Here is a 26,501-nt window from a genome sequence, read left to right as displayed (position 1 = left end):
TGGTCATGCACCCTTAAAGAGTGGTCTATTCTTATTAAATATCGATAGTAGTGATACACATATTCATAATGTTGAAGCCAAAAGATGCAGAGTTGACAATGATAGTGCAACTTATTTGTGGCACTGCCGTTTGGGTCATATCGGTGTAAAGCGCATGAAGAAACTCCATACTGATGGACTTTTGGAACCACTTGATTATGAATCACTTGGTACTTGCGAACCGTGCCTTATGGGTAAGATGACAAAAACACCGTTCTCCGGTACTATGGAGAGAGCAATAGATTTGTTGGAAATCATACATACAGATGTATGTGGTCCGATGAATATTGAGGCTCGTGGCGGATATCGTTATTTTCTCACCTTCACAGATGACTTAAGCAGATATGGGTATATCTACTTAATGAAACATAAGCTGAAACGTTTGAAAAGTTCAAACAATTTCAAAGCGAAGTTGAAAATCATCGTAACAAGAAAAAAAATTCCTACGCCACCCGGAACACCACAGCGTAACGGTGTGTCCGAACGTCGTAATCGTACTTTACTTGATATGGTGCGATCTATGATGTCTCTTACTGATTTACCGCTATCGCTTTGGGGTTATGCTCTAGAGACGGCCGCATTCACGTTAAATAGGGCACCAACAAAATCCGTTGAGAAGACGCCTTATGAACTGTGGTTTGGCAAGAAACCAAAGTTGTCGTTTCTGAAAGTTTGGGGTTGCGATGCTTATGTGAAAAAGCTTCAACCTGATAAGCTCGAACCCAAATCGGAGAAATGTGTCTTCATAGGATATCCAAAGGAAACTATTGGATACACCTTCTATCACAGATCCGAAGGCAAGACTTTTGTTGCTAAATTCGGAAACTTTCTAAAGAAGGATTTTCTCCCGAAAGAAGTGAGTGGGAGGGAAGTAGAACTTGATGAGATAACTGTACCTGCTCCCTTATTGGAAAGTAGTACATCACAGAAACCAGTTTCTGTGACACCTACACCAATTAGTGAGGAAGCTAATGATAATGATCATGAAACTTCAGAACAAGATACTACTGAACCTCGTAGATCAACCAGAGTAAGATCCGCACCAGACTGATACGGTAATCCTGTTCTGGAAGTCATGCTACTAAATCATGATGAACCTACGAACTATGGAGAAGCGATGGTGAGCCCAGATTCCGCAAAATGGCTTGAAGCCATGAAATCTGAGATGGGATCCATGTATGAGAACAAAGTATGGACTTTGGTTGACTTGCCCAATGATCGGCAAGCAATTCAAAATAAATGGATCTTCAAGAAGAAGACTGACGCTGACGGTAATTTTACTGTCTACAAAGCTCGACTTGTCGCAAAAGGTTTTCGACAAGTTCAAGGGATTGACTATGATGAGACCTTCTCACCCGTAGCGATGCTTAAGTCTGTCCGAATCATGTTAGCAATTGCCGCATTTTATGATTATGAAATTTGGCAGATGGATGTCAAAATTGCATTCCTGAATGGATTTCTGGAAAAAGAGTTGTATATGATGCAGCCGGAAGATTTTGTCGATCCAAAGGGAGCTAACAAAGTGTGCAAGCTCCAGCGATCCATTTATGGACTGGTGCAAGCCTCTCGGAGTTGGAATAAACGCTTTGATAGTGTGATCAAAGCATTTGGTTTTGTACAGACTTTTGGAGAAGCCTGTATTTACAAGAAAGTGAGTGGGATCTCTGTAGCATTTCTGATATTATATGTAGATGGCATATTACTAATCGGAAATGATATAGAATTTCTGGATAGCATAAAGGGATACTTGAATAAGAGTTTTTCAATGAAAGACCTCGGTGAAGCTGCTTACATATTGGGCATTAAGATCTATAGAGATAGATCAAGACGCTTAATCGGACTTTCACAAAGCACATACCTTGATAAAATTTTGAAGAAGTTCAAAATGGATCAAGCAAAGAAAGGATTCTTGCCTGTGTTACAAGGTGTGAAATTGAGTAAGACTCAATGCCCGACCAATGCAGAAGATAGAGAGAAAATGAAAGATGTTCCCTATGCTTCAGCCATAGGCTCTATCATGTATGCAATGCTATGTACCAGACCTGATGTGTGTCTTGCTATAAGTCTAGCAGGGAGGTACCAAAGTAATCTAGGAGTGGATCACTAGACAGCGGTCAAGAACATCCTGAAATACCTAAAAGGACTAAGGATATGTTTCTCATATATGGAGGTGACAAAGAGCTCATCGTAAATGGTTACGTTGATGCAAGCTTTGACACTGATCCGGACGATTCTAAATCGCAAACCGGATACGTGTTTACATTAAACGATGGAGCTGTCAGTTGGTGCAGTTCTAAACAAAGCGTTGTGGCGGGATCTACATGTGAAGCGGAGTACATAGCTGCTTCGGAGCAGCAAACGAAGGAGTCTGGATGAAGGAGTTCATATCTGATCTAGGTGGCATACCTAGTGCATCGGGTCCAATGAAAATCTTTTGTGACAATACTGGTGCAATTGCCTTGGCAAAGGAATCCAGATTTCACAAGAGAACCAAGCACATCAAGAGAAGCTTCAATTCCATCCGGGATCTAGTCCAGGTGGGAGACATAGAGATTTGCAAGATACATACGGAGCTGAATGTATCAGACCCGTTGACTAAGCCTCTTCCACGAGCAAAACATGATCAGCACCAAAGCTCCATGGGTGTTAGAATCATTACCGTGTAATCTAGATTATTGACTCTAGTGCAAGTGGGAGACTGAAGGAAATATGCCCTAGAGGCAATAATAATGTTATTATTTTATTTCCTTATATCATGATAAATGTTTATTATTCATGCTAGAATTGTATTATCCGGAAACATAATACTTGTGTGAATACATAGACAAACTAAACGTCACTAGTATGCCTCTACTTGACTAGCTCGTTAATCAAAGATGGTTATGTTTCCTAACCATAGACATGTGTTGTCATTTGATTAACGGGATCACATTATTAGGAGAATGATGTGATTGACATGACCCATTCCATTAGCTTAGCACTCGATCGTTTAGTATGTTGCTATTGCTTTCTTCATGACTTATACATGTTCCGATGACTATGAGATTATACAACTCCCGTTTGCCGGAGGAACACTTTGTGTGCTACCAAACGTCACAACTTAACTGGGTGATTATAAAGGAGCTCTACAGGTGTCTCCAAAGGTAAATGTTGGGTTGGCGTATTTCGAGATTAGGATTTGTCACTCCGATTGTCGGAGAGGTATCTTTGGGCCCTCTCGGTAATGCACATCACATAAGCCTTGCAAGCATTGCAACTAATGAGTTAGTTGCGAGATGATGTATTACGAAATGAGTAAAGAGACTTGCCGGTAACGAGATTGAACTAGGTATTGAGATACCGATGATCGAATCTCGGGCAAGTAACATACCGATGACAAAGGGAACAACGTATGTTGTTATGCGGTCTGACCGATAAAGATCTTCGTAGAATATGTGGGAGCCAATATGAGCATCCAGGTTCCGCTATTGGTTATTGACCGGAGACATGTCTCGGTCATGTCTACATTGTTCTCGAACCCGTAGGGTCCGCACGCTTAAGGTTTCGATGACAGTTATATTATGATTTTATGAGTTTTGATGTACCGAAGTTAGTTCGGAGTCCCGGATGTGATCACGGACATAACAAGGAGTCTCGAAATGGTCGAGACATAAAGATTGATATATTGGACGGCTATATTCGGACACCGGAAGTGTTCCGGGTGATTTCGGAGAAAACCGGAGTTCCGGAGGGTTACCGGAACCCCCCCCCCCCCCCCCCCTGGGAGAAGTAATGGGCCATATGGGCCTTAGTGGAGAGAGAGAAGGGCAGCCAGGGTGGGCCGCACGCCTCCTCCCCCCTGGTCCGAGTTGGACTAGGAGAGGGGGGGCGGCGCCCCCCTTTCCTTCTCCCTCCCCACTTCCTTTCCCCCTCCTAGTAGGAGTCCTACTCCTACTAGGAGGAGGACTCCTCCTTGGCGCGCCAATAGGGCCGGCCAGCCTCCTCCCCTTGCTCCTTTATATACGGGGGCAGGGGGCACCCCTAGACACACAAGTTGATCCACGTGATCGTTTTCTTAGCCGTGTGCGGTGCCCCCTTCCACCATAATCCTCGATAATATTATAGCGGTGCTTAGGCGAAGCCCTGCGACGGTAGAATATCAAGATCGTCACCATGCCGTCGTGCTGACGGAACTCTTCCCCGACACTTTGCTGGATCGGAGTCCGGGGATCGTCATCGAGCTAAACGTGTGCTAAAACTCGGAGGTGTCGTAGTTTCGGTGCTTGATCGGTCGGGCCGTGAAGACGTACGACTACATCAACCGCGTTGTGCTAACGCTTCCGCTGTCGGTCTACAAGGGTACGTAGATCACACTCTCCCCTCTCGTTGCTATTCATCACCATGATCTTGCGTGTGCGTAGGAATTTTTTTGAAATTACTACGTTCCCCAACACGTGGGCGAAGCAGCGGCGACCTCCGGTGTTGCGTTCGGCGGGCTCCGGCGCGCCTCCGATTGCGTCTCACTATCATCCAGCGAGAAGGACGGCTGAATCCTGGCGTCTTGGCAGGTACTGGTTTTGCAGAGCCAGCCCATGGCAGAGTTGGTAGTCTCGATCTCGATGATGTCCTGAGCGGTGGTGCGTGGCGATGGCGGTGGCGAGGCCATGGCAGAGCTAGAAGTCTTGATCTCGATGATGTCTCAAGAGGTGGTGCGCAGCGATGTCGAAGATGGGCGTCCGTGGGAATCCAGGGTGACAGTAGCAACAGAGTCTCAGCATGACGCGTCAGGCGAGCGGTTGTGCGTTCTGATCCATGCTCTTCGGCCTGAAGCAGGGATAGGGCCGGGCACTCCTTCGGCCAACCTCCCAGCGGCTGCCTGCGAGCGGGGAATTGGTCTAGCAGGGCGCAGATATGTTGCAGAAGAACTAGGCGGCCGTTGCACGGCGGCCGCAGGCGACGCACGCGTAGGAGGAGGCGGTGGTGGCGTCTTCAAGGGGTTGAAGCAGGATCTTGCGCGGTGGCCGAACTGACGACAACGAAGACACTTGAAGGGGTTGCGGCAGCTAGATTTGCAATGGCCTCTGTCCAGGCATCGATGGCAAATCCGGTCTCGGAACTTCACAAAGTCTGCACGTCCAGAAGGGGAGAAAGAAGCAGGGGCGCTCCGACGGCTCCGTCTTGAATGCCGGTAGCTGCGGGATTGGGCCCTCCACCAGTACTTTGGTCGCACTGGCAACCACCCCTCCTCGGCGCTGGCCACGGGCGGAGAGGGAGGCGTGGGGAGCTCGGGGCTTGAGGGGGAGCGTGGCCGGGAATTGAAGGTCCGGCTGGACGCCGATTTGATGCAAGGGCGATGGGCGCCATGAATTGCCGGCGGGGGGGGGGGGGGGGGGGTGGAGTCCAGCAGCGTCGCATTGATGGCGAAGCTGACTCTAGGAACGGCAGCCAGCACAACCGAGGCAGTAGCAGAATCGCATGGATTCTCCATCGGCGGCGAATCCGGGACAAAGGGGGAGCTGGATCCAGCAGCCAACCTGAGCGGCGAGGCTAGATCTGGCGCCGCCTGGGAGAGCTGCGGAAAGAGCGACCGCACCAGCGCCTCGCGGGCGAACCTCGGGGAGGGGAAACCGGGAGGAAAGGCCGGCGAGGTTGAGGAGGGCGGGCCTGGGGCGTAGCTGGCGGCGGCGGCTTGGGTGGCTGCAGGCGTCGGAGCGACGCGTCGCAGGAGCTGGGGAGCATGCGCGAGAGGCATTTTAGAACACAGAAATTATTGTGCTTACACTCTAATACATGAGCACAAACTAGGGTAAGTATTGGGCTAGAACCGAGGGGAATATAGAAAATGGAATCTAGCAAAGACACCAAAAACAGAGCTAACTGGGGTAAGTATGGTAATACTCAGAGGCCATGGAACATGTGCACTGCATGCAGTAGAGGCCACTGGTAAGACCGAACTAGAACTAAACCTACAAAAATCCATGCATCTACAACCAAAAACCAATGCAAATCACCTACCAGCGCAAATCACCAAACTCTAACCACAAAAAAAACGCATCTGAAACCCTACATCTAATCCGTACATCTACATCTAACCACAAAAAATTGAGACAATTACCAGCGCCCACACAAGAGCATATGGGAAACAATGACGGATTAGGCATGCCACGAAGCAGCACCAACCGCTAAAACTACAAGCGTCTACCACGAATCTACAACAACATGACGGCTACAAACACCAATCACGAACCCATAAAGAAATCATGGCAGCAACTCACCTGGAAGTTACACACCTAGAAACAATCAAAAATCAAGCGTGGGAGAGAGAATGACGAGGCCAACCAACCGCAGACGTCATGAATCGAAGAGACAGAAAAATGCAAAAACGAGCCCGAAAACCAAACCTCTGAACATGAATCTCCTCGCAAGAGCGGACGGAGAGAGATTTGAATGTAGGCGAATTGGAAAACTGTCGACTGTAAAATAGCAAATTCGTTTATTCACACACACACACAAAAAACTCAGGTCTTCCGGTGCACATGTTACCTACTCTGGACCACCAAATTATTCGAGTACTTAATCTTGAATTAAATATATGTGGCACACAAGAAAAGTCATGGTAGTGATGGCCATTTATTACTCATCACACATACACGTGCAGCAGCAGCTGCACTTTCTAATGCAATGCGACCGACCATGATACTGAGGTTGCCGTCAAGCTCGATCACGGCGGAGGGGAGGTCCTACGCTCAATTTGGATGGGCAGGCCACGCAGCGGCGACGGCATGGGGTCCCTCACGAAGGTGTTCTTCTTGGAGCAGAGCTTCCATCTGAACTGCCTCACAAGGTGGTGCATCGTCACCAGCGTCTCGATCCGGGAGAACTCTATCCCGGGGCATATCCTCGGGCCGCCCCCGAAGGCGACGAAGGAGCACGGCGGCGCCGCCGACGCGGCCTGGTTCTCGAACCGGGACGGGTCGAACTTGGCCGGCTCGTGGAAGATGCTCGCGTCCATGTGCGTCACGTTCGCCGTCCAGAACACCTGAAATCTTTCTCATGTCAGGTAATTTCTCGGCCTCCGACGACTGTGGTAGCTAAGCTAGGAGGTGCATTACGAACCTGCCATCCTTTTGGGATGAGGTAGCCGTCGAACTCGACGTCCTCCAGCGCTCTTCTGAAGTTGCCGAAGATCGGAGGGACGATGCGAAGGATCTCCTGGGCGACTCGCCATGTGAACTTCATCTTGCTCAGATCTTCCCAGGTGAGAGCCTCTCCGTCGCCTTTGTTCATGGCGATCTCCTCGTGCTCTGTGTCACGAAACAGAAACGAAAATCATGAGTCGCCATGGCAGGTTGGGACGATTGATTCACGGGCAGGCGCCCACTTGCCTTGGACCATGGCGGCGAGGGTGGCGTCATCGTTGGCGAGGTGGCGGACCATGAAGGTCATCAGGATGGACGACGTGTCGTGGCCAGCGATGAGGGCGACCATGGCGTTGTCCACGATCTCCTTGTCGCTCAGCAGCTGCTCGCCATGGCCGTCCGTCAGGCCGAGCAGGCAGGTTATGAGGTCGCTGTTCCGCGGCGCCTTGCCGTGATCCGGCTGGCACCGGCCGGCTTTCTTCTCCCGCGTGATCCGCGCGAGCACCCGACGGGCTCTGCCGCTGGCCTTGAGGCTCCGGCTGAACGCCGTGAACGGCAAGTTCACCGGGATGGCCCACATACCCTCCATCATGTGCGCGAAGTCGCCGGCCAGCGCGTCCCGAACGGCGCCCCTCTCCAGGCCGAAGAGCAGAGCGGAGATGATGTCGAACGTCAGCCGCTTCATCAGCGGCAGCACCGTCACCGTCCCGCGGCCGGCCCAGTTCTCCTCGACGTGGCGCCGCACCTCGGCGTCGATCCCGCCCACGTACATCTTGAGCATGTCCGGCCTGAGGAACTCGAGCAGAGCACCGCGGACGCGCCGGTGGTCGGCACCGTGGAGGTCCAGGATGCTGTTCTCTCCGAGTATCCGCTGCACGGACCGGGGCTGCCGCGTCGAAAGCGCGCTGCTGAAGAACAAAAACTTGTTGGCCGCCGGTCCGGCCAGGAGCACCGTCGGCGTGCCGAACAGCGATAGCTTCGACACGGGCCCGTACCTGTCGATCCGGTCCTGTACCCACCGGTTGCCGCCGTCGGCGCCGCGCATGGCCCGGAGGAGGCCGAGGCTCTGCCCGATCACCGGCAGGCCGAGGGAGCCCGGAGGCAGGTTGGCCGGCCGTCTTTTCTTGGCCCTGCTGAGGAGGTGGATGGCAATGGCGACAACGAGTGCCACGACTATGGCCAGATAATCCATTGGAGAGTGATGGCTGTTAAGACGATGATACTGTACTACTTGAAGGAGAGGATCCTAGTTGACAAGAGGGGATCCGTAATCAACTATATCTATATCTATCTGTATCAATATCTATGTCAATATAAAAAAATCTAAATAATCTCACCATCAAATCATGTCAATCCAACGACCTAAATTGCTTCAATGGTGAGCTCTTAATATATTAAGCATGCAATTGATAGCATACCAAATATCAATATCTATATTAATCTCATAATTAACACATGATTGATATCCTATCTAATATCAATCTGCAGTTAGTATTTTTTTCTCGATATCAATGTGGATTGTACGTGCTCATTTACTAGTTATAATAATAAGCAATCAAGATCATGTGCTCGAGATCTCAAAGAAGAAGAAAGAAAGAAAGAATCTTCCACTACTCCGAGGGTAGAAGACAAAAGAAATACTCTTGATTTAAGTTCTCTTTTGAATTTAGTTTTGATCAGTTTGTCCTCTTGTTCTCGTTAGAGCAAGTCCAACCGATCCCCTACTTTATTTTAAGAAGTATTCGGCTGAGTAATATTAATGGAGTTTTTACTTCTCTATAGGTGACCGCATCTTGCCGACCCTCTAAACTTAGTGGAGAAAAAAGGAAAACTGCATAGTTTTTTTATCCTAGCCGCATGAACTTCAAACACCAAACAATATATTGTTGGGGAACGTAGAAGAAATTCAAAATTTTCTACGCATCACCAAGATCAATCTATGGAGAAGTCTAGCAACGAGGGAAGGAGATTGCATCTACATACCCTTGTAGATCGCTAAGCGGAAGCATTCAAGTGAACGGGGTTGATGGAGTCGTACTCGTCGTGATCCAAATCACCGATGATCCTAGTGCCGAACGGACGGCACCTCCGCGTTCAACACACGTACAGCCCGGTGATGTCTCCTACGCCTTGATCCAGCAAGGGGAGAAGGAGAAGTTGGGGAAGACTCCGTCCAGCAGCAGCACGACGGCGTGGTGGTGGTGGAGGAGCGTGGTACTCCAGCAGGGCTTCGCTAATCACCGCAAGAGACGAGGAGGGAGAGGGGTAGGGCTGCGCCAAGAAGGAGATGCTCTCGTGTGTATGGCAGCCCAAAACCCCACTATATATAGGGAAAAGGGAGGGGCTGCGCCCCCACCTAGGTTTCCACCCCTAGGGGTGGCGGCCAGCCCTAGATCCCATCTAGGGGGGGCGGCCAAGGGGGGAGAGAGGGGGGCACACCACTAGGTGGGCCTTAGGCCCATCTGAGCCTAGGGTTTCCCCCTTTTTCCTTCTCTCTTCGCCTTGGGCCCTGGTGGGGGGCACACCAGCCCACCTGGGGCTGGTCCCCTCTCACACCTGGCCCACGCAACCCTCTGGGGCAAGTAGCCCCACCTGGTGGACCCCCGGGACCCTCCCGGTGGTCCCGGTATGTTACCGATAGCACCCGAAACCTTTCCAATGACCAAAACAGGACTTCCCATATATAAATCTTTACCTCCGGACCATTCCGGAACTCCTCGTGATGTCCGGGATCTCATCCGGGACTCCGAACAACATTCGGTAACCACGTATATCTATTCCCTATAACCCTAGCGTCATCGAACCTTAAGTGTGTAGACCTTACGGGTTCGGGAACCATGCAGACATGACTAAGACACCTCTCCGGCCAATAACCAACAGCGGGATCTGGATACCCATGTTGGCTCCCACATGCTCCACGATATCTCATCGGATGAACCACGATGTCAAGGATTCAATCAATCCCGTATACAATTCCCTTTGTCTAGCGGTACGATACTTGCCCGAGATTCGATCGTCGGTATCCCGATACCTTGTTCAATCTCGTTACCGGCAAGTCTCTTTACTCGTTCCGTAAAAAAATCAACCCGTGATCAACTCCTTGGTCATATTGTGCACATTATGATGATGTCCTACCGAGGGGGCCCAGAGATACCTCTCCGTTTACACGGAGTGACAAATCCCAGTCTCGATTCGTGCCAACCCAACAGACACTTTCGGAGATACCTGTAGTGTACCTTTATAGCCACCCAGTTACGTTGTGACGTTTGGCACACCCAAAGCACTCCTACAGTATCCGGGAGTTGCACAATCTCATGGTCTAAGGAAATGATACTTGACATTAGAAAAGCTTTAGCAAACGAACTACACGATCTTGTGCTAGGCTTAGGATTGGGTCTTGTCTATCACATCATTCTCCTAATGATGTGATCCCGTTATCAACGATATCCAATGTCCATGGTCAGGAAACCGTAACCATCTATTGATCAACGAGCTAGTCAACTAGAGGCTTACTAGGGACATGGTGTTGTCTATGTATCCACACATGTATCTGAGTTTCCTATCAATACAATTCTAGCATGGATAATAAACGATTATCATGAGCAATGAAATATTATAATAATAACTAATTTATTATTGCCTCTAGGGCATATTTCCAACAGTCTTCCACTTGCACTAGAGTCAATAATCTAGTTCACATCGCCATGTGATTAACACTCACAGGTCACATCGCCATGTGACCAACATCCAAGAGTCTACTAGACTCAATGATCTAGTTCACATCACTATGTGATAAACACTCAAAGAGTTCTGGGTTTGATCATGTTATGCTTGTGAGAGAGGTTGTAGTCAAGGGGTCTTGCCATATTCAGATCCCTATGTATTTCGCAAAACTTTATATCGTAGATGCTGCTACCACGTTCCACTTGTAGCTATTCCAAATTATTGCTCCATTATACGTATCCGGTATCTCTACTCAGAGCTATCCGGATAGGTGTTAAGCTTGCATCGACATAACTCTTTACGTCGAACTCTTTATCACCTCCATAACCGAGAAACATTTCCTTATTTCTCTAAGGATAATTTTGACCGCTATCTGGTGGTCCAGTCCTAGATCACCTTTGGACCTTCTTGCCAGACATGTGGCAAGGCACACATCAGGTGCGGTACTCAGCATGGCATACCGTATAGAGCCTACGACAAGAGCATAGGGGACGACCTTCGTCCTTCCTCTTTCTTCTGCCGTGGTCAAGCTTTGAGTCTTACTCAACTTCACACCTTACAACTCAGGTAAGAACCCCTTCTTTGACTGATCTATTTTGAACTCCTTCAAAACATGTCAAGGTGTGCGTTCTTTGAAAGTATCATCAGGCGTCTTGATCTATCTCTATAGATCTTGATGCCCAGTATGTAAGCAGCTTTATCCAGGTCTTCCTTTGAAAATCACTCTTCAAACAACTGTTTATGCTTTTCAGAAATTCTACATCATTTCGAATCAACAATATGTCATCCACATATACTTATCAGAAATGTTGTAGTGCTCCCACTCACTTTCTTGTAAATACAAGTTTCTAACAAACATTGTATAAACCTAAAAGCTTTGATCACCCCATCAAAACATATATTCCGATTCCGAGATGCTTGCTCTAGTCCATAGAAGGATTGCTGGATCCAGCATACCTTTTAGCATCCTTAGGATCGACAAAACCTTTTATTGTATCACATACAACTTTTCTTACGAAAACTAGTAAGAAAAATTGTTTTGACATCCATCTGTAAGATTTCATAATCGAAAAATACAGCTAATGCTAACATGATTCTGACGGACTTAAGCATCGCTACGGGTGAGAAATTCTCATCGTAGTCAACTCCTTGAACTTGTGAAAAGATTCTTTCCCACAAGTCGAGCTTCATAGACGGTAACATTGCCGCCCATGTTCGTCTTCTTCTTAAAGATCCATTTATCTCAATGGCTTGCCGATCATCGGGCAAATCCACCAAAGTCCATACTTTGTTCTGATATATGGATCCTATCCCAGATTTCATGGCTTCTAACCATTTGTCGGAATACGGGCCCACCATCACTTCTCCATAGCTCGTAGGTTCATTGTTGTCTAACAACATGATATCTAAGACAGGATTACCGTACCACTTAGGAGTAGTACATATCCTTGTCGACCTACGAGGTTCGATAGCAACTTGATCTGAAGCTTCATGATCACTATCATTAACTTCCTATTCAACAGACGTAGGTGCCACAGAAAACATCTTTCTGTGTTGCATCATTCTTTGGTTGAAATAAAGGTTCGACAACCTCATCAAGTTCTATCTTCCTCCCACTCAATTCTTTCAAGAGAAACTTCTTCTTGAGAAAGGACCCGTTCTTAGCGAAAAACAATTTGCCCTCGGATCTGAGATAGAAGGTATACCCTACTGTCACCTTTGGGTATCCTATGAAGATGTGTTTGTCCGCTTTGGGTTCGAGCTTCTCTGGCTGAAGCCTTAAGCATCGCAGCCCCAAACATTAAGAAACGACAACTTTGGTTTCTTGCCAAACCAATGTTCATACGACATCGTCTCAACGGACTTAGATGGTGTCCTATCTAAAGGGAATGCAGCTGTCTCTAACGCATAACCTCAAAATGAAAACGGTAGATCGGTAAGAGACATCATAGATCGCACCATATCTCATAAGGTTCGACTACGACGTCCGGACACACCATTACCCTGTGGTGTTCCAGGTGGCTTCAACTGTGAAACAATTCCACAATGTCTTAAGTGATTGCCAAACTCATAACTCAGAAAATCCCCTTTTGATCAGATCGTAGGAACATGATATTTTTGTTATGATGATTCTTAACTTCACTCTGAAATCGCTTGAACTTTTCAAACGTTTCAGACTTGTGCTTCATTAAGTAGATATACCTATATCTACCCAAATCGTCAGTGAATATGAGAAAATAGCGATATGCACCGCACGCTTCAATTCTCACTGGATCACACGCATCAGCATGCATGATTTCCAACAAGTCACTTGCCCGTTTCATTGTACCTGAAAACGGGGTCTTAGTCATCCTGCCCATGAGGCATCACTACTAGGGAAAACCCTAGCAGTAGCGCTGGTTTTGTGCTCACTAGTAGCACGGGTAGGCGCGCTACTAATAAGGCGCTACAGCTATTTCTTAGCAGTAACGCGTGCCGCACGCGCTACTGCTAGGACAAATAGCTGCAGCGCTTGTTCACTCCCACGCTGCTGCTAATGTAACTACTGGCAGCGTGTTTTCTTTGCATCGCTACTAGCATTGTTTTTTTATTTTTTTATTTTTAGTGTATTTATGCGCCATCGTACAAATATTGGTACAATACCAGTTATGAGGTTTACATCATTATGTCCATAACAGTGTGTCAAATGAAGGTGGATTATGAAGGAAATATGCCCTAGAGGCAATAATAAAGTTATTATTTATTTCCTTATATCATGATAAATGTTTATTATTCATGCTAGAATTGTATTAACCGGAAACATAATACATGTGTGAATACATAGACAAACAAAGTGTCACTAGTATGCCTCTACTTGACTAGCTCGTTAATCAAAGATGGTTATGTTTCCTAACCATGAACAATGAGTTGTTATTTGATTAACGAGGTCACATCATTAGTTGAATGATCTGATTGACATGACCCATTCCATTAGCTTAGCACCCGATCGTTTAGTATGTTGCTATTGCTTTCTTCATGACTTATACATGTTCCTATAACTATGAGATTATGCAACTCCCGTTTGCCGGAGGAACACTTTGGGTGCTACCAAACGTCACAACGTAACTGGGTGATTATAAAGGAGCATTACAGGTGTCTCCAAAGGTACATGTTGGGTTGGCGTATTTCGAGATTAGGATTTGTCACTCCAATTGTTGGAGAGGTATCTCTGGGCCCTCTCGGTAATGCACATCACATAAGCCTTGCAAGCATTACAACTAATATGTTAGTTGTGAGATGATGTATTATGAAACGAGTAAAGAGACTTGCCGGTAACGAGATTGAACTAGGTATTGGATACCGACGATCGAATCTCGGGCAAGTAACATACCGATGACAAAGGGAACAACGTATGTTGTTATGCGGTCTGACCGATAAAGATCTTCGTAGAATATGTAGGAGCCAATATGGGCATCCAGGTCCTGATATTGGTTATTGACCGGAGACGTGTCTCGGTCATGTCTACATTGTTCTCGAACCCGTAGGGTCCGCACGCTTAAGGTTACGATGACAGTTATATTATGAGTTTATGCATTTTGATGAACCGAAGGTTGTTCGGAGTCCCGGATGTGATCACGGACATGACGAGGAGTCTTGAAATGGTCGAGACGTAAAGATTGATATATTGGAAGCCTATGTTTGGATATCGGAAGTGTTCCGGGTGAAATCGGGATTTTACCGGAGTACCGGGAAGGTTACCGGAACCCCCCGGGAGCTAAATGGGCCATGATGGGCCTTAGTGGAAAAAAGAGAAGAGGCAGCCCTACATGGGCTGTGCGCCTCCCCCTTCCCCTAGTCCTATTAGGACTAGGAGAGGTGGTCGGCCCCCCCTCTCTCTTTTCCCCCTCCGCGAATCCTATTCCAACTAGGATTGGGGGGGGATCCTACTCCCAGAGGGAGTAGGACTCTCCTGGCGCACCCCTTGTGGCCGGCCAGCCTCCCCCCCTTTGGTCCTTTATATACTGAGGTAGAGGCACCCTAGAACACACAAGTTGATCCACTGATCTATTCCTTAGCCGTGTGCGGTGCCCCCAGCCACCATATTCCTCGATAATACTGTAGCGGAGTTTAGGCGAAGCCCTGCTGCTGTAGTGCATCAAGATCGTCACCACGCCGTCGTGCTGACGGAACTCTTCCCCGACACTTTGCTGGATCGGAGTCCGGGGATCGTCATCGAGCTGAACGTGTGCTCGAACTCGGAGGTGCCGTAGTTTTGGTGCTTGATCGGTTGGATCGTGAAGACGTACGACTACTTCCTCTACGTCGTGTCAGCGCTTCCGCAGTCGGTCTGCATTGGGTACGTAGACAACACTCTCCCATCTCGTTGCTATGCATCACATGATCTTGCGTGTGCGTAGGAAATTTTTTGAAATTACTACAAAACCCAACAGATTAGGTTCAAGTGGAGGCAATATGTGGTGCATGTCAAAAGTATACTACTAATCCAAACTTGATCTAGTTTGGACTAGTAGTACTTTCGATGTGCACCACATGTTGCCTCCACTTGAATCTAATCCTCCAGCACAAGCTATTTAATCATCATCATAATCATTAGCACCAACAATATTTATTTAATCACCACTAACACTAGCTAATAATAATCATCAGTCATTACCACCAACACTAGCTATTTTATCATCATAGTAATAGTGTAGCACATCATCATCCTCAAACTCATTTCTAGCTAATCACTCATGCTGCTCTCTCTTAGGTAAAACAACATAAAACATGTGTAGCTCTCCTCCTTGATCAAGTTGGAGCATGCAGATGAACCTGTCTCCTAATTTTGGGTAGCACATCTGTTTGCTGCCCCCTAGTACTTGTCTGCGCTCCCCCATCACATATCTGGTCCAGTCTTGCACTATTAAGCATTCATTGCTGATCTTGAATGCACTAAAGTAACATGTAGGATATCTTGGCCGTAAGCTAATAATACTCATGGTACCTTTAGTCTCGATCCCATAAGGCACAACATTCATCGGGAGTCCCTGTTGAAGAACATCGTATGGTCACATACCTAGCAATGAAGTTTAGCTTCACAAATAATGTATGGAAAAGATGCACTGAGGACAAATAGTAAAAATCTTACCATCCTTCCTAAATAGATGTGACCGTAGTTCATGACTAACACTATTGGTCGCACGTTTTCAGTACTAAGATTTCTAAGTCCAGGAAGAAAATTTGTCTTGACGATATCAAGATCCTCAAGCCATGAAACATAATGACTTAGCTCCTCGCAGTTTAGTTCAGCCCCGGGACAGTAGTATGTCCTGTCTACCAAGCGCTGGACATGTTTGCTTGCACCGAAATAAGCTGACAATACAAATTAGTTGTCAACTATTTTTGAATAAACAATATCAAAGACATAAATATGGTTGAGAAACTTACATTTTGGTGTAACTGGAGGCGTCTGCACATCGACCCAGATGTCGGTATTACCTTCAATATCATCTTCCGGACGAATATCAAAGGTGATAACCATATCAGGCTGAAATGCATAAGTCTTGCATAGTGCTCGCCATGTTTTGCATCCGAAATAGGTGTAGTCGTCTGAATTGTATAATTTTGCATGGAAAATATAACCATGCTCGGTCTTCAAATAAACTTTCTTTACCTCCATAGTATGACTGAAACCTATCTTATTCAATACAAAAACTCTTGCATGGCAGGGGATACTCTAGTAGAATAGTAAAAAAATATAAGTTGAAGCAAATGAAGCAGATGCCATGCTTAATTACGAAAAAAGACTTGTCGTTGTGACTTACTGTATCCACTTCGAATTTCTCATCCAGCTTGATGTTGAAGCTCCTATCATCATCTAGGAAGATTCCGTCGCACAGGCCGCGCTCGTCTTCGCAATATTTGCAAATACCGAAATCCTTTTTGTCGTCAGACATTTCCTATGTTCATAGTTAAAACATTAATTGAAAATCGATAAAAGACAACTACCAGGATACTCAACACACAAATCCGGGGCACTCGATATTTCCTACATATTCTGGCAAAAGTCATGCCAAAATTCACGGAAAAATACGGCATGACCTTTGCTAAAATAGGATATATCGAGCGCCTGAAATTTGCCGGAACGGAAATGAATCAACACTCCGGCAAAACATAGGCCACTCGGAGGTGTAACCTGCAAACATGACCGGCCACTTGGATATTGAGCAACACAAGATATACATTTCAAAATATCTTATAAGACTCAAATTAGCATGCATTCAATAAGCAAAAGTAAATCATCTCATGCGTCCGTACATCGTCGAATATTATCACTAATACATCCCGAATAGTGTCATACATATAACATCACTAGTACAACTAAAACCCTAGCACACGATGGGTATTGGTGCGGGCAGTGGACACCCACAGAGAAGGAACCATCACGGGATCATAGCCCCAGTGAGATCCCTGGAGAACCTGCCAGGTATTGGAGAACCTGTGCTCCAACGCAAACAAGTAGCGACGGACATGCGCCTCCTCCTCACTGACACGGTGACGCACCACCTCCGTGGAGTCCTCGAGCCTCTGGACCATCACTGGCCCACGCGACCGCCACCAAAGAAGGTTTGGGTCAACGACAGGCTGGCTCCTCACCAACCTGCGCCCCCCGGTAGGTAGCGCCTCCCAGTACCACCCCGGCGGAGCCCAGTCCTGGACATGGCCCATCTGGTCAAGCAGGTGTCGTCCTCCGCCGACTCGACAACGAGGATGCGAGATAGGCATCGTCCACGTCGATGCGGGAAAATTTCTTTAACTAAAAAAATAGCAACAAGTTCTTACTAACTAGTTCTATTAATTCAACTAGTTCTTACTAAAAATAAACTTACTATAAATAAAAATATTCTAGTACCTAATTAGTACCTAGTTCTTACTAACTAATTAGTACCTAAGAACTACTGCCCTAATTACCATCTAATTTGATGAACCTATAGGGGTGGAAAGTGGTAGCGGATATTCCAATTATCCAACTATAAAGTGAAATAAGTGGTCAAATTTTACTCGTTTTATGATTCATCTTAGAAACTTGATTCGTTTCCACCCTTACATGAACCCTAACTCGTTTGAGCCGCATCCGCATCCGATTCGTTTCCACCCTAACTAATTTGATGGAGGTAGAAACCCTAGGCAGAGGTAGGGGAGAGGGAGGAGCAGGCGTGCTCACCTCGGGTGCCTGCGACGAGGGAGGGGCAGGAGGCGTCGAGGTCATGGTCGGGGCTCCGGGGCGGCGTTGAGGTCGGGGGGGGCGGGGGCGGCTTTGAGGTCGGGGTCGGGGTCGGCGTCCCGGGCGGTGTTGAGGTCGGGGGCGGGGCTGGCGTTGAATCTGGGGTCGGGGCGGCGTGGGGAGAGCGTGCGACGGCCGAGGGGCGACGGCGGCGGCGAGAGTGGAGTTGATTTGGGGGATGAAGTGACCGTGGGGAAGGACGAACCACGTGGTTAAGTCAGAAGTACCAGTAGCACGTTCCAGAAAGGGCGCTACTGCACGTTAGCTACAGCGCGTTCTGGAATACACGCTGCAGCTAAGGAGATTAGCAGTAGCGTTGGGCCATTATACGCGCTACTGCTAGGTTGGGCTAGCCATGTGCGCCCAGTTCAAACGTAGCAGCAGCGCTTTTCGCTAGTACGCGCTACTGCTAAAGTCATAGCAGTAGCGCAGTTTATTTACGCGCGCTGCTACTAAGTAGCAGCAGCGCTTGATTTTATACAGCGCTACTGGTAAAATTCTGTGTATAGGCTTTTCCCTAGTAGTGCATGGCTCGCATGTGTCAAGTGATTCAAAATCAAGTGACTCCAAACATCCATCGATATGGAGTTTCTTCATGCATCTTACGCCAATATGACCTAAGCGGTAGTGCCACAAGAAAGTGGTACTATCATTATTAACTCTACATCTTTTGGCGTTAACATGTGTATCACCACGACCGAGATTCAATGAACCATTCACATAGGGTGCATGACCATGAAAGGTATCATTCATGTAAACAGAATAACCATTATTCTCTAACTTAAATGAATGACCGTATTGCAATGAACATGATCTAATCATATTCATGCTCAACGTAGACACCTGATAACACTTATCTAGGTTCAATACTAATCCCGAAGGCAGATGGAGCGTGCGATGGTGATCTCATCAACTTTGGAAACACTTCCAACACACATCGTCACCTCGCCCTCAGCTAGTCTCCGTTTAGTCCGTACCTTTTGCTTCAAGTCACCAATAATAGTAACTGAACCGGTATCCAATACCCAGGTGCTACTGGGAGTACTAGTGAGGTACACATTAATGACACGTATAAATTTTGTTGAAGTTGCCAGCCTTCTTATCTACCATGCATTTGGGGTAATCCTGCTACCAGTGACCGTTCCCTTTACAATAGAAGCACTTAGTCTCGAGTTTGGGTTCAACCTTGGGTTCCTTCACTGGAGCGGCAACTGGTTTGCCATCCATGAAGTTTCCCTTCTAGCCCTTGCCCTTCTTGAAACCAGTGGTCTTGTTAAACCATCAACACTTGATGCTCCTTCTTGATTTTTACCTTTTGCGGTCTTAAGCACCGCGAATAGCTCCGGGATCAACTCCATCCCTTGCATGTCATAGTTCATCACGAAGATCTAGTAGCTTAGTGATAGTGGCTAGAGAACTCTATCAATCACTATCTTATCTGGAAGTTTAACTCCCACTTGATTTAAGTGATTGTAGCACCCAGACATTCTGAGCACATGCTCATTAGCTGAGCCATTCTCCTCCATCTTGTTGGCAAAAGAACTTGTCAGAGGTCTCACACGTCTCAACACGGGCATGAGCCTGAAATCCCAATTTCAGCTCTTGGAACATCTCATATGTTCTATGGCGTTCAAAACGTCATTGGAATCCCGATTCTAAGCCGTAAAGTATGGTGCACTAAACTATCAAGTAGTCATCAGGATGTGTCTGTCAGGTGTTCACAACATCCACAGACGACGTTGTAGGGGTTTGCACATCGAGCGGTTCATCAAAGACGTAAGCCTTCTGTGTAGCAGTGAGGACACTCCTCGGACTACGGACCTAGTCCGCATCATTGCTTACAATATCTTTCAACTTAATCTTTCTCTAGGAACGTATTGAAACAGGGAGCTACAACGTGAGCTATTTATCTACAACATATTTGCGAAGACAATTCAGACTATGTTCATGATAATTGAGTTCATCTAATGAACTCCCACTCAGATAGACATCCCTCTAGTCATCTAAGTGAAACATGATCCGAGTTGACTAGGCCGTGTCCGATCATCACGTGAGACGGACTAGTCAACATCGGTGAACATCTTCATGTTGATCGTATCTTCTATACGACTCATGCTCGACCTTTCGGTCTTCCGTGTTCCGAGGCCATGTCTGTACATGCTAGGCTCGTCAAGTCAACCTAAGTGTATTGCGTGTGTAAATCTGGCTTACACCCGTTCTATTCGAACGTTAGAATCTATCACACCCGATCATCACGTGGTGCTTCGAAACAACGGACCTTCGCAACGGTGCACAGTTAGGGGGAACACTTTTCTTGAAATTTTAGTGAGGGATCATCTTATTTAAGCTACCGTCGTTCCAAGCAAATAAGATGTAAAACATGATAAACATCACATGCAATCAAATAGTGACATGATATGGCCAATATCATTTTGCTCCTTTTGATCTCCATCTTCGGGGCTCCATGATCATCGTTGTCACCGGCATGACACCATGATCTCCATCATCATCATCTCCATCATCGTGATCTCCATCATCGTGTCTTCTTGAAGTTGTCTTGTCATCTATTACTTCTACTACTATGGCTAACGCTTTAGCAATAAAGTAAAGTAATTACATAACGTTTATGTTGACACGCAGGTCATAAATAAATTAAGACAACTCCTATGGCTCCTGCCGGTTGTCATACTCATCGACATGCAAGTCGTGATTCCTATTACAAGAACATGATCAATCTCATACATCACATATATCATTCATCACATCCTTTTGGCCATATCACATCACAAGGCATATGCTGCAAAAATAAGTTAGACGTCCTCTAATTGTTTGTTGCAAGTTTTTACGTGGCTGCTATAGGTTTCTAGCAAGAACGTTTCTTACCTACGCGAAAACCACAACGTGATATGCCAATTTCTATTTACCCTTCATAAGGACCCTTTTCATCGAATCCGATCCGACTAAAGTGGGAGAGACAGACACCCGCTAGCCACCTTATGCAACTAGTTCATGTCAGTCGGTGGAACCAGTCTCACGTGAGAGTACGTGTAAGGTCGGTCCGGGCCGCTTCATCCCACGATGCCGCCGAATCAAAATAAGACTAGTAACGGCAAGCAAATTGACAAAATCGACGCCCACAATAACTTGTGTTCTACTCGTGCATAGAAACTACGCATAGACCTAGCTCATGATGCCACTGTTGGGGAACGTAGCAGAAATTCAAAATTTTCTACGCATCACCAAGATCAATCTATGGAGAAGTCTAGCAACGTGGGAAGGAGAGTGCATCTACATACCCTTTTAGATCGCTAAGCGGAAGCGTTCAAGTGAACGGGGTTGATGGAGTCGTACTCGTCGTGATCCAAATCACCGATGATCCTAGTGCCGAACGGACGGCACCTCCGCGTTCAACACACGTACAGCCCGGTGACGTCTCCTACGCCTTGATCCAGCAAGGGGGGAAGGAGAGGTTGGGGAAGACTTTGTACAGCAGCAGCACGACGGCGTGGTGGTGGTGGAGGAGCGTGGTACTCCAGCAGGGCTTCGCTAAGCACCGCAAGAGACGAGGAGGGAGAGGGGTAGGGCTGCGCCAAGAAGGAGATGTTCTCGTGTGTATGGCAGCCCAAAACGCCACTATATATAGGGGAAAGGGAGGGGCTGCGCCCCCACCTAGGTTTCCACCCCTAGGGGTGGCGGCCAGCCCTAGATCCCATCTAGGGGGGGCGGCCAAGGGGGGAGAGAGGGGGGCGCACCACTAGGTGGGCCTTAGGCCCATCTGAGCCTAGGGTTTCTCCCTTTTTCCTTCTCTCTTCGCCTTGGGCCCTGGTGGGGGGCGCACTAGCCCACCTGGGGCTGGTACCCTCTCACACTTGGCCCACGCAGCCCTCTGGGGCAGGTAGCCCCACCTGGTGGACCCCCGGGACCCTCCCGGTGGTCCCGGTACGTTACCGATAGCACCTGAAACCTTTTCGGTGACCAAAATAGGACTTCCCATATATAAATCTTTACCTCCGGACCATTCCGGAACTCCTCGTGATATCCGGGATCTCATCCGGGACTCCGAACAACATTCGGTAACCACGTATATCTATTCCCTATAACCGTAGCGTCATCGAACCTTAAGTGTGTAGACCTTACGGGTTTGGGAACCATGCAGACATGACCGAGACACCTCTCCGGCCAATAACCAATAGCGGGATCTGGATACCCATGTTGGCTCCCACATGCTCCACGATGATCTCATCGGATGAACCACGATGTCAAGGATTCAATCAATCCCGTATACAATTCCCTTTGTCTAGCGGTACGATACTTGCCCGAGATTCGATCGTCGGTATCCCGATACCTTGTTCAATCTCGTTACCGGCAAGTCTCTTTACTCGTTTCGTAAAAAAATCATCCCGTGATCAAATCCTTGGTCACATTGTGCACATTATGATGATGTCCTACCGAGGGGGCCAGAGATACCTCTCCGTTTACACGGAGTGACAAATCGCAGTATCGATTTGTGCCAACCCAACAGACACTTTTGGAGATACCTGTAGTGTACCTTTATAGCCACCCAGTTACGTTGTGACGTTTGGCACACCCAAAGCACTCCTACGGTATCCAGGAGTTGCACAATCTCATGGTCTAAGGAAATGATACTTGACATTAGAAAAGCTTTAGCAAACGAACTACACGATCTTGTGCTAGGCTTAGGATTGGGTCTTGTCCATCACATCATTCTCCTAATGATGTGATCCCGTTATCAACGATATCCAATGTCCATGGTCAGGAAACCGTAACCATCTATTGATCAAGGAGCTAGTCATCTAGAGGCTTACTAGGGACATGGTGTTGTCTATGTATCCACACATGTATCTGAGTTTCCTAACAATACAATTCTAGCATGGATAATAAATGATTATCATGAACAATGAAATATAATAATAATAACTAATTTATTATTGCCTCTAGGGCATATTTCCAACATATATATCATACAACATTCAAACTAAAACATGCATAACATAACCATTAACAAGCATATAGTTCCATCGATCATCATTTTCAAATTGAAACATGCCCAGTTCATCCAAAAGGAATCACTTAAACACAAAGTTTGATCCAAAATCATCACAAACATAGCATGTGTTATCTTGCGGATCAAGGCCAACCAATGGCATACACGAACAAACAGTCGCCGCGAATAAATCACCACCGTGCTCATGGCCACCATCACCACCACCGCCGGCACCATCATCTCGGCCACCACCCTCTCAGCCGCCACCAGCACCACCACGGCACCACCATCATTACTAAGAGAAACTTCCGTTTGGGTCAAGACCTCCCCACGAGTAAGCGGTGGGGTGGTTCTGGTGGGGACAAGCCGGCAATGGTAGCCTGCTGGGTGGAGGAAGCCTCTTGGCTACCCATTCCGGTGACGGGACGGTCATCGATGGCGACGGTGACATGTGAGGCGGAGGTGGCGTGAAGGAGGCAGTCGTGAGGGCGAGAGAAAGAGGTGGCAAGATCTTACTCGACCGCGCGGGTGTCAGGTATATTTAGGTGCTGTAAATTTTTACTCCCTTATGGATTTTAGGAGTTCGGCTAGGTGACGGTCAGAGGAGCTTATAGACTTGTAGGGGATCGATTAGAGTTGCTCCTAGAAGACACAAAAAAATGTGTTGAGACGCGCACTGGGCGAAAAGCAGGGATAAAGGTAGGGATGAGTGTACATGCACGTATGTATCATCCATGTTTGTACTTTGTCTCTAGAAAGGAAAAACAGAGACCAAGGTAGACTGTCAAATATTAATCAGGCATTTTGGACCTACTACTCCGTGCCATAATGTAGGACATTTTTTTTCCTTTTTTGACACTACACTAGTGTCAAAAAACGTCTTACATTATGAGACGGATGGAGTACATAACAAACAATCGAGGATTTATTTGTTATTTCCACAAGGGTTGATCGAGTACATAAGAAATAATTAATTCTTCGATAATTCCAAATGTTCATTTGTGATTTCATGACATGGTGGAAATCTTAGTCCCTTTTGAAATGGAGAGAAGTTCAAATTTGATGAACACTCTTCCACATCTCGTTGGAGTATGAGAAGAGGAATGATACACGCGCTCTCCTCCTTCGTCGCTTGGCGTGCGCCTGTGTCCTGGCCATATTGAGTTTGTTGGGATATCCTCCTCGTGTGGGCTATGAGGAAATGACAAATTGATGCCTTTTCCAACTGCCCATATGGGTTATGACCTACGGTCATTTTGGCCTTTGCGGGTGAGGAAAGTAGATGTATATCCCTCCATCCAACACACACCAACACAAGTAACGAAAATCAGGTTAGCCTCCATTGAATAAGAAGAAGAGAAGACCAAAAAATAAAGGGAAAGAGAGGAATATTCAAGTAAGAGCTTGCAAGCAAGCAAAGAGAGCTCCTCCCCAAGGTTGCCATGGTCCAGATCCACTAACTTGTCTCCCTCAAGTTGTGTTTCCATCACCTTTGGTGAGATTGTTACAATCCCTAGCTCTTGAGCCCTAAATCATATTGTCATCATCCATGGTTGTCTGATCTTGATGTATGAGAGCATCTATGTTGGAAATATGAGAAATTTCCCAAATGATTTTATTAATAGAAATATTAGATAAAGCATGACTAATATAACATGGATAAAAGTAGTCATGCGATCTGACAGAGAGAAGGTAAATAACATCTTCATATATGAACTGCAACCAAACATGTCTAAAGCAGATAGTAGAACATGTTGCATAGATAGCGTAGAACCTAACATATGTAGGACAGACACTAGAGCAAAGAACTGCGAGAGAACTTCTAACAGAAAGAGCAAGAACATGTACAGGACAGCAGCAGCAGTAGCACTGGACTTGGGGTCGGTGTCGTCGCCAGCCATGTCGTCGAGAAGGTTGTCAACATCGGGGAAGAAGTCGTTGTCGGGGAAGTAGTCGTCGGAGTCCGGGGCGTCCGTGACGAAGAAGTCAGTAGTCGCGCTGAGCGCTCCCCAAAAACCTTATCACCCTTCTATCGTACAGGACTCAAAAGGTGCAGTTTCGGAGGCCTACTGTCCCGACCCGCGGTGCACGCCGTAAGCAGGGATGGGGAAGAACATAGCAGCAGCGCAGTGCTCAGGAACATGTGGCGAGAGGACGAAGAGGTTCTGGTGCGTCTCTCTGGGATGAGCGACATCCCTTTTATAGGCGCAATAGAAGGAGGAGAGAGGGCAGCGACGGGAGGCGAAACGAAGAGACGGAGATGAAGCGAACAGTCAGCAGCCGAAGAGCTACACCGTTCGCATTCGAACTCCACTTTCGCAAAAACTTTTCAGCTTCCGTGTAACCTTTCATATACCCGTAGTGCGTGGCAAAAATTTGGACATCGGCTCATTCCCGCAACCCACGGCGAGGCGAGGCGCGGCGTGGCGCGTCGTGACGAGGCGTGGCGTGGCGAGGCGGGCGGCGGAGGAGGAGCGTGCGTGGATGTCCCTCTTGTTCTCATGCTCATACTAGTGGGGAAAGAACCTTCCTTATAAAGAGGTCCAACTCCCTCTAAACTAGCAATGTGGGACTAAACTTTAGTTCCACCTCTTGCCTTGCATGAATGGGCTGCGTGGGCCTCTAGGATTTGTTTAGAATTTCTGAAACTGCTATTGGGCTAGGCCCAAAGTAGACAAAATTCCAGCAATCCCCCACCAGATCCCAGAGGCACACAAAAATTGCCTTTGGTTCCAAAACACTGTTTTATATACCGGTACTACAGTGGAGACTGTTAAGTTGAACTTCCATCTAGAACTCTATGCTACACTAGTAAGCAACTTGAACAGTGGACTGGGCCTTGAACTGCAAGTTTTCTGTGAATGTAGCTTCACATAAAGCCTTGACCGATATGTGGCTACCGTGGGTCTTCCCCGCGGGGTGGAGCCTATGCGTCATACTCCGTGACCTTTCATGAGTTTACTAGAGAGAACCCTACTCTCATAGATTGCGACGTTTGACAATCAGACTCATATAGGTCTGTTCTTCAAAAGATGTTCTGCAAGACAACATCTCTGCTTAAATGAGTCACTTAGAACACATTAAGATATACATCAACCTGCCATGCAGATTAGGAGAGTATTGCATCTTCATGGAGTGGTATTGTGAATAGTAAGGATACTCTCCTCTCAGTTGACCAACAGCTTGTCTTCCACATCTAATTCATGGGATCTCCGATCACAAAGAATAGGTTACCACTGTGAACAACTCATATTGTGGTTCTCATACCCATCTCCCTCGATGCATTATCTATCACATTACGTGATAGACCCTTAGTAAAAGGATCTGCCAGATTTTTAGACGTTTGGATATA

At 47.0% G+C, this 26,501-nt stretch overlaps 1 protein-coding gene across 1 annotated transcript; it reads right to left on the bottom strand.

Moving 5' to 3' along the window:
- Positions 1 to 6,568: 6,568 nt before the first annotated feature.
- LOC125515336 (cytochrome P450 716B1-like) lies at positions 6,569 to 8,422 on the bottom strand. The gene is made up of 3 exons (XM_048680789.1): positions 7,404 to 8,422; positions 7,135 to 7,322; positions 6,569 to 7,057 (listed from the first exon to the last, which is right to left on the bottom strand). Exons 1-3 carry the CDS (start codon positions 8,347 to 8,349, stop codon positions 6,740 to 6,742), a joined length of 1,452 nt encoding a protein of 483 aa, XP_048536746.1. The 5' UTR covers positions 8,350 to 8,422; the 3' UTR covers positions 6,569 to 6,739.
- Between the last annotated feature and the right edge of the window lie 18,079 nt (positions 8,423 to 26,501).

This window comes from Triticum urartu, chromosome 6 (genome assembly GCF_003073215.2).
Source record: "Triticum urartu cultivar G1812 chromosome 6, Tu2.1, whole genome shotgun sequence".
Classification (NCBI taxonomy): Eukaryota; Viridiplantae; Streptophyta; class Magnoliopsida; order Poales; family Poaceae; genus Triticum; species Triticum urartu.
This window is presented reverse-complemented; position numbering and strand designations above follow the sequence as displayed.

Excerpts from the sequence above, each read along its gene's own strand:
- LOC125515336 (XM_048680789.1), bottom strand. The coding sequence starts at position 8,349 with ATGGATTATCTGGCCATAGTCGTGGCACTCGTTGTCGCCATTGCCATC. Across the intron at positions 7,323-7,403 it reads CCTCGCCGCCATGGTCCAAG|AGCACGAGGAGATCGCCATG; the intron begins GCAAGTGGGCGC and ends TTCGTGACACAG. Across the intron at positions 7,058-7,134 it reads TCATCCCAAAAGGATGGCAG|GTGTTCTGGACGGCGAACGT; the intron begins GTTCGTAATGCA and ends GAAAGATTTCAG.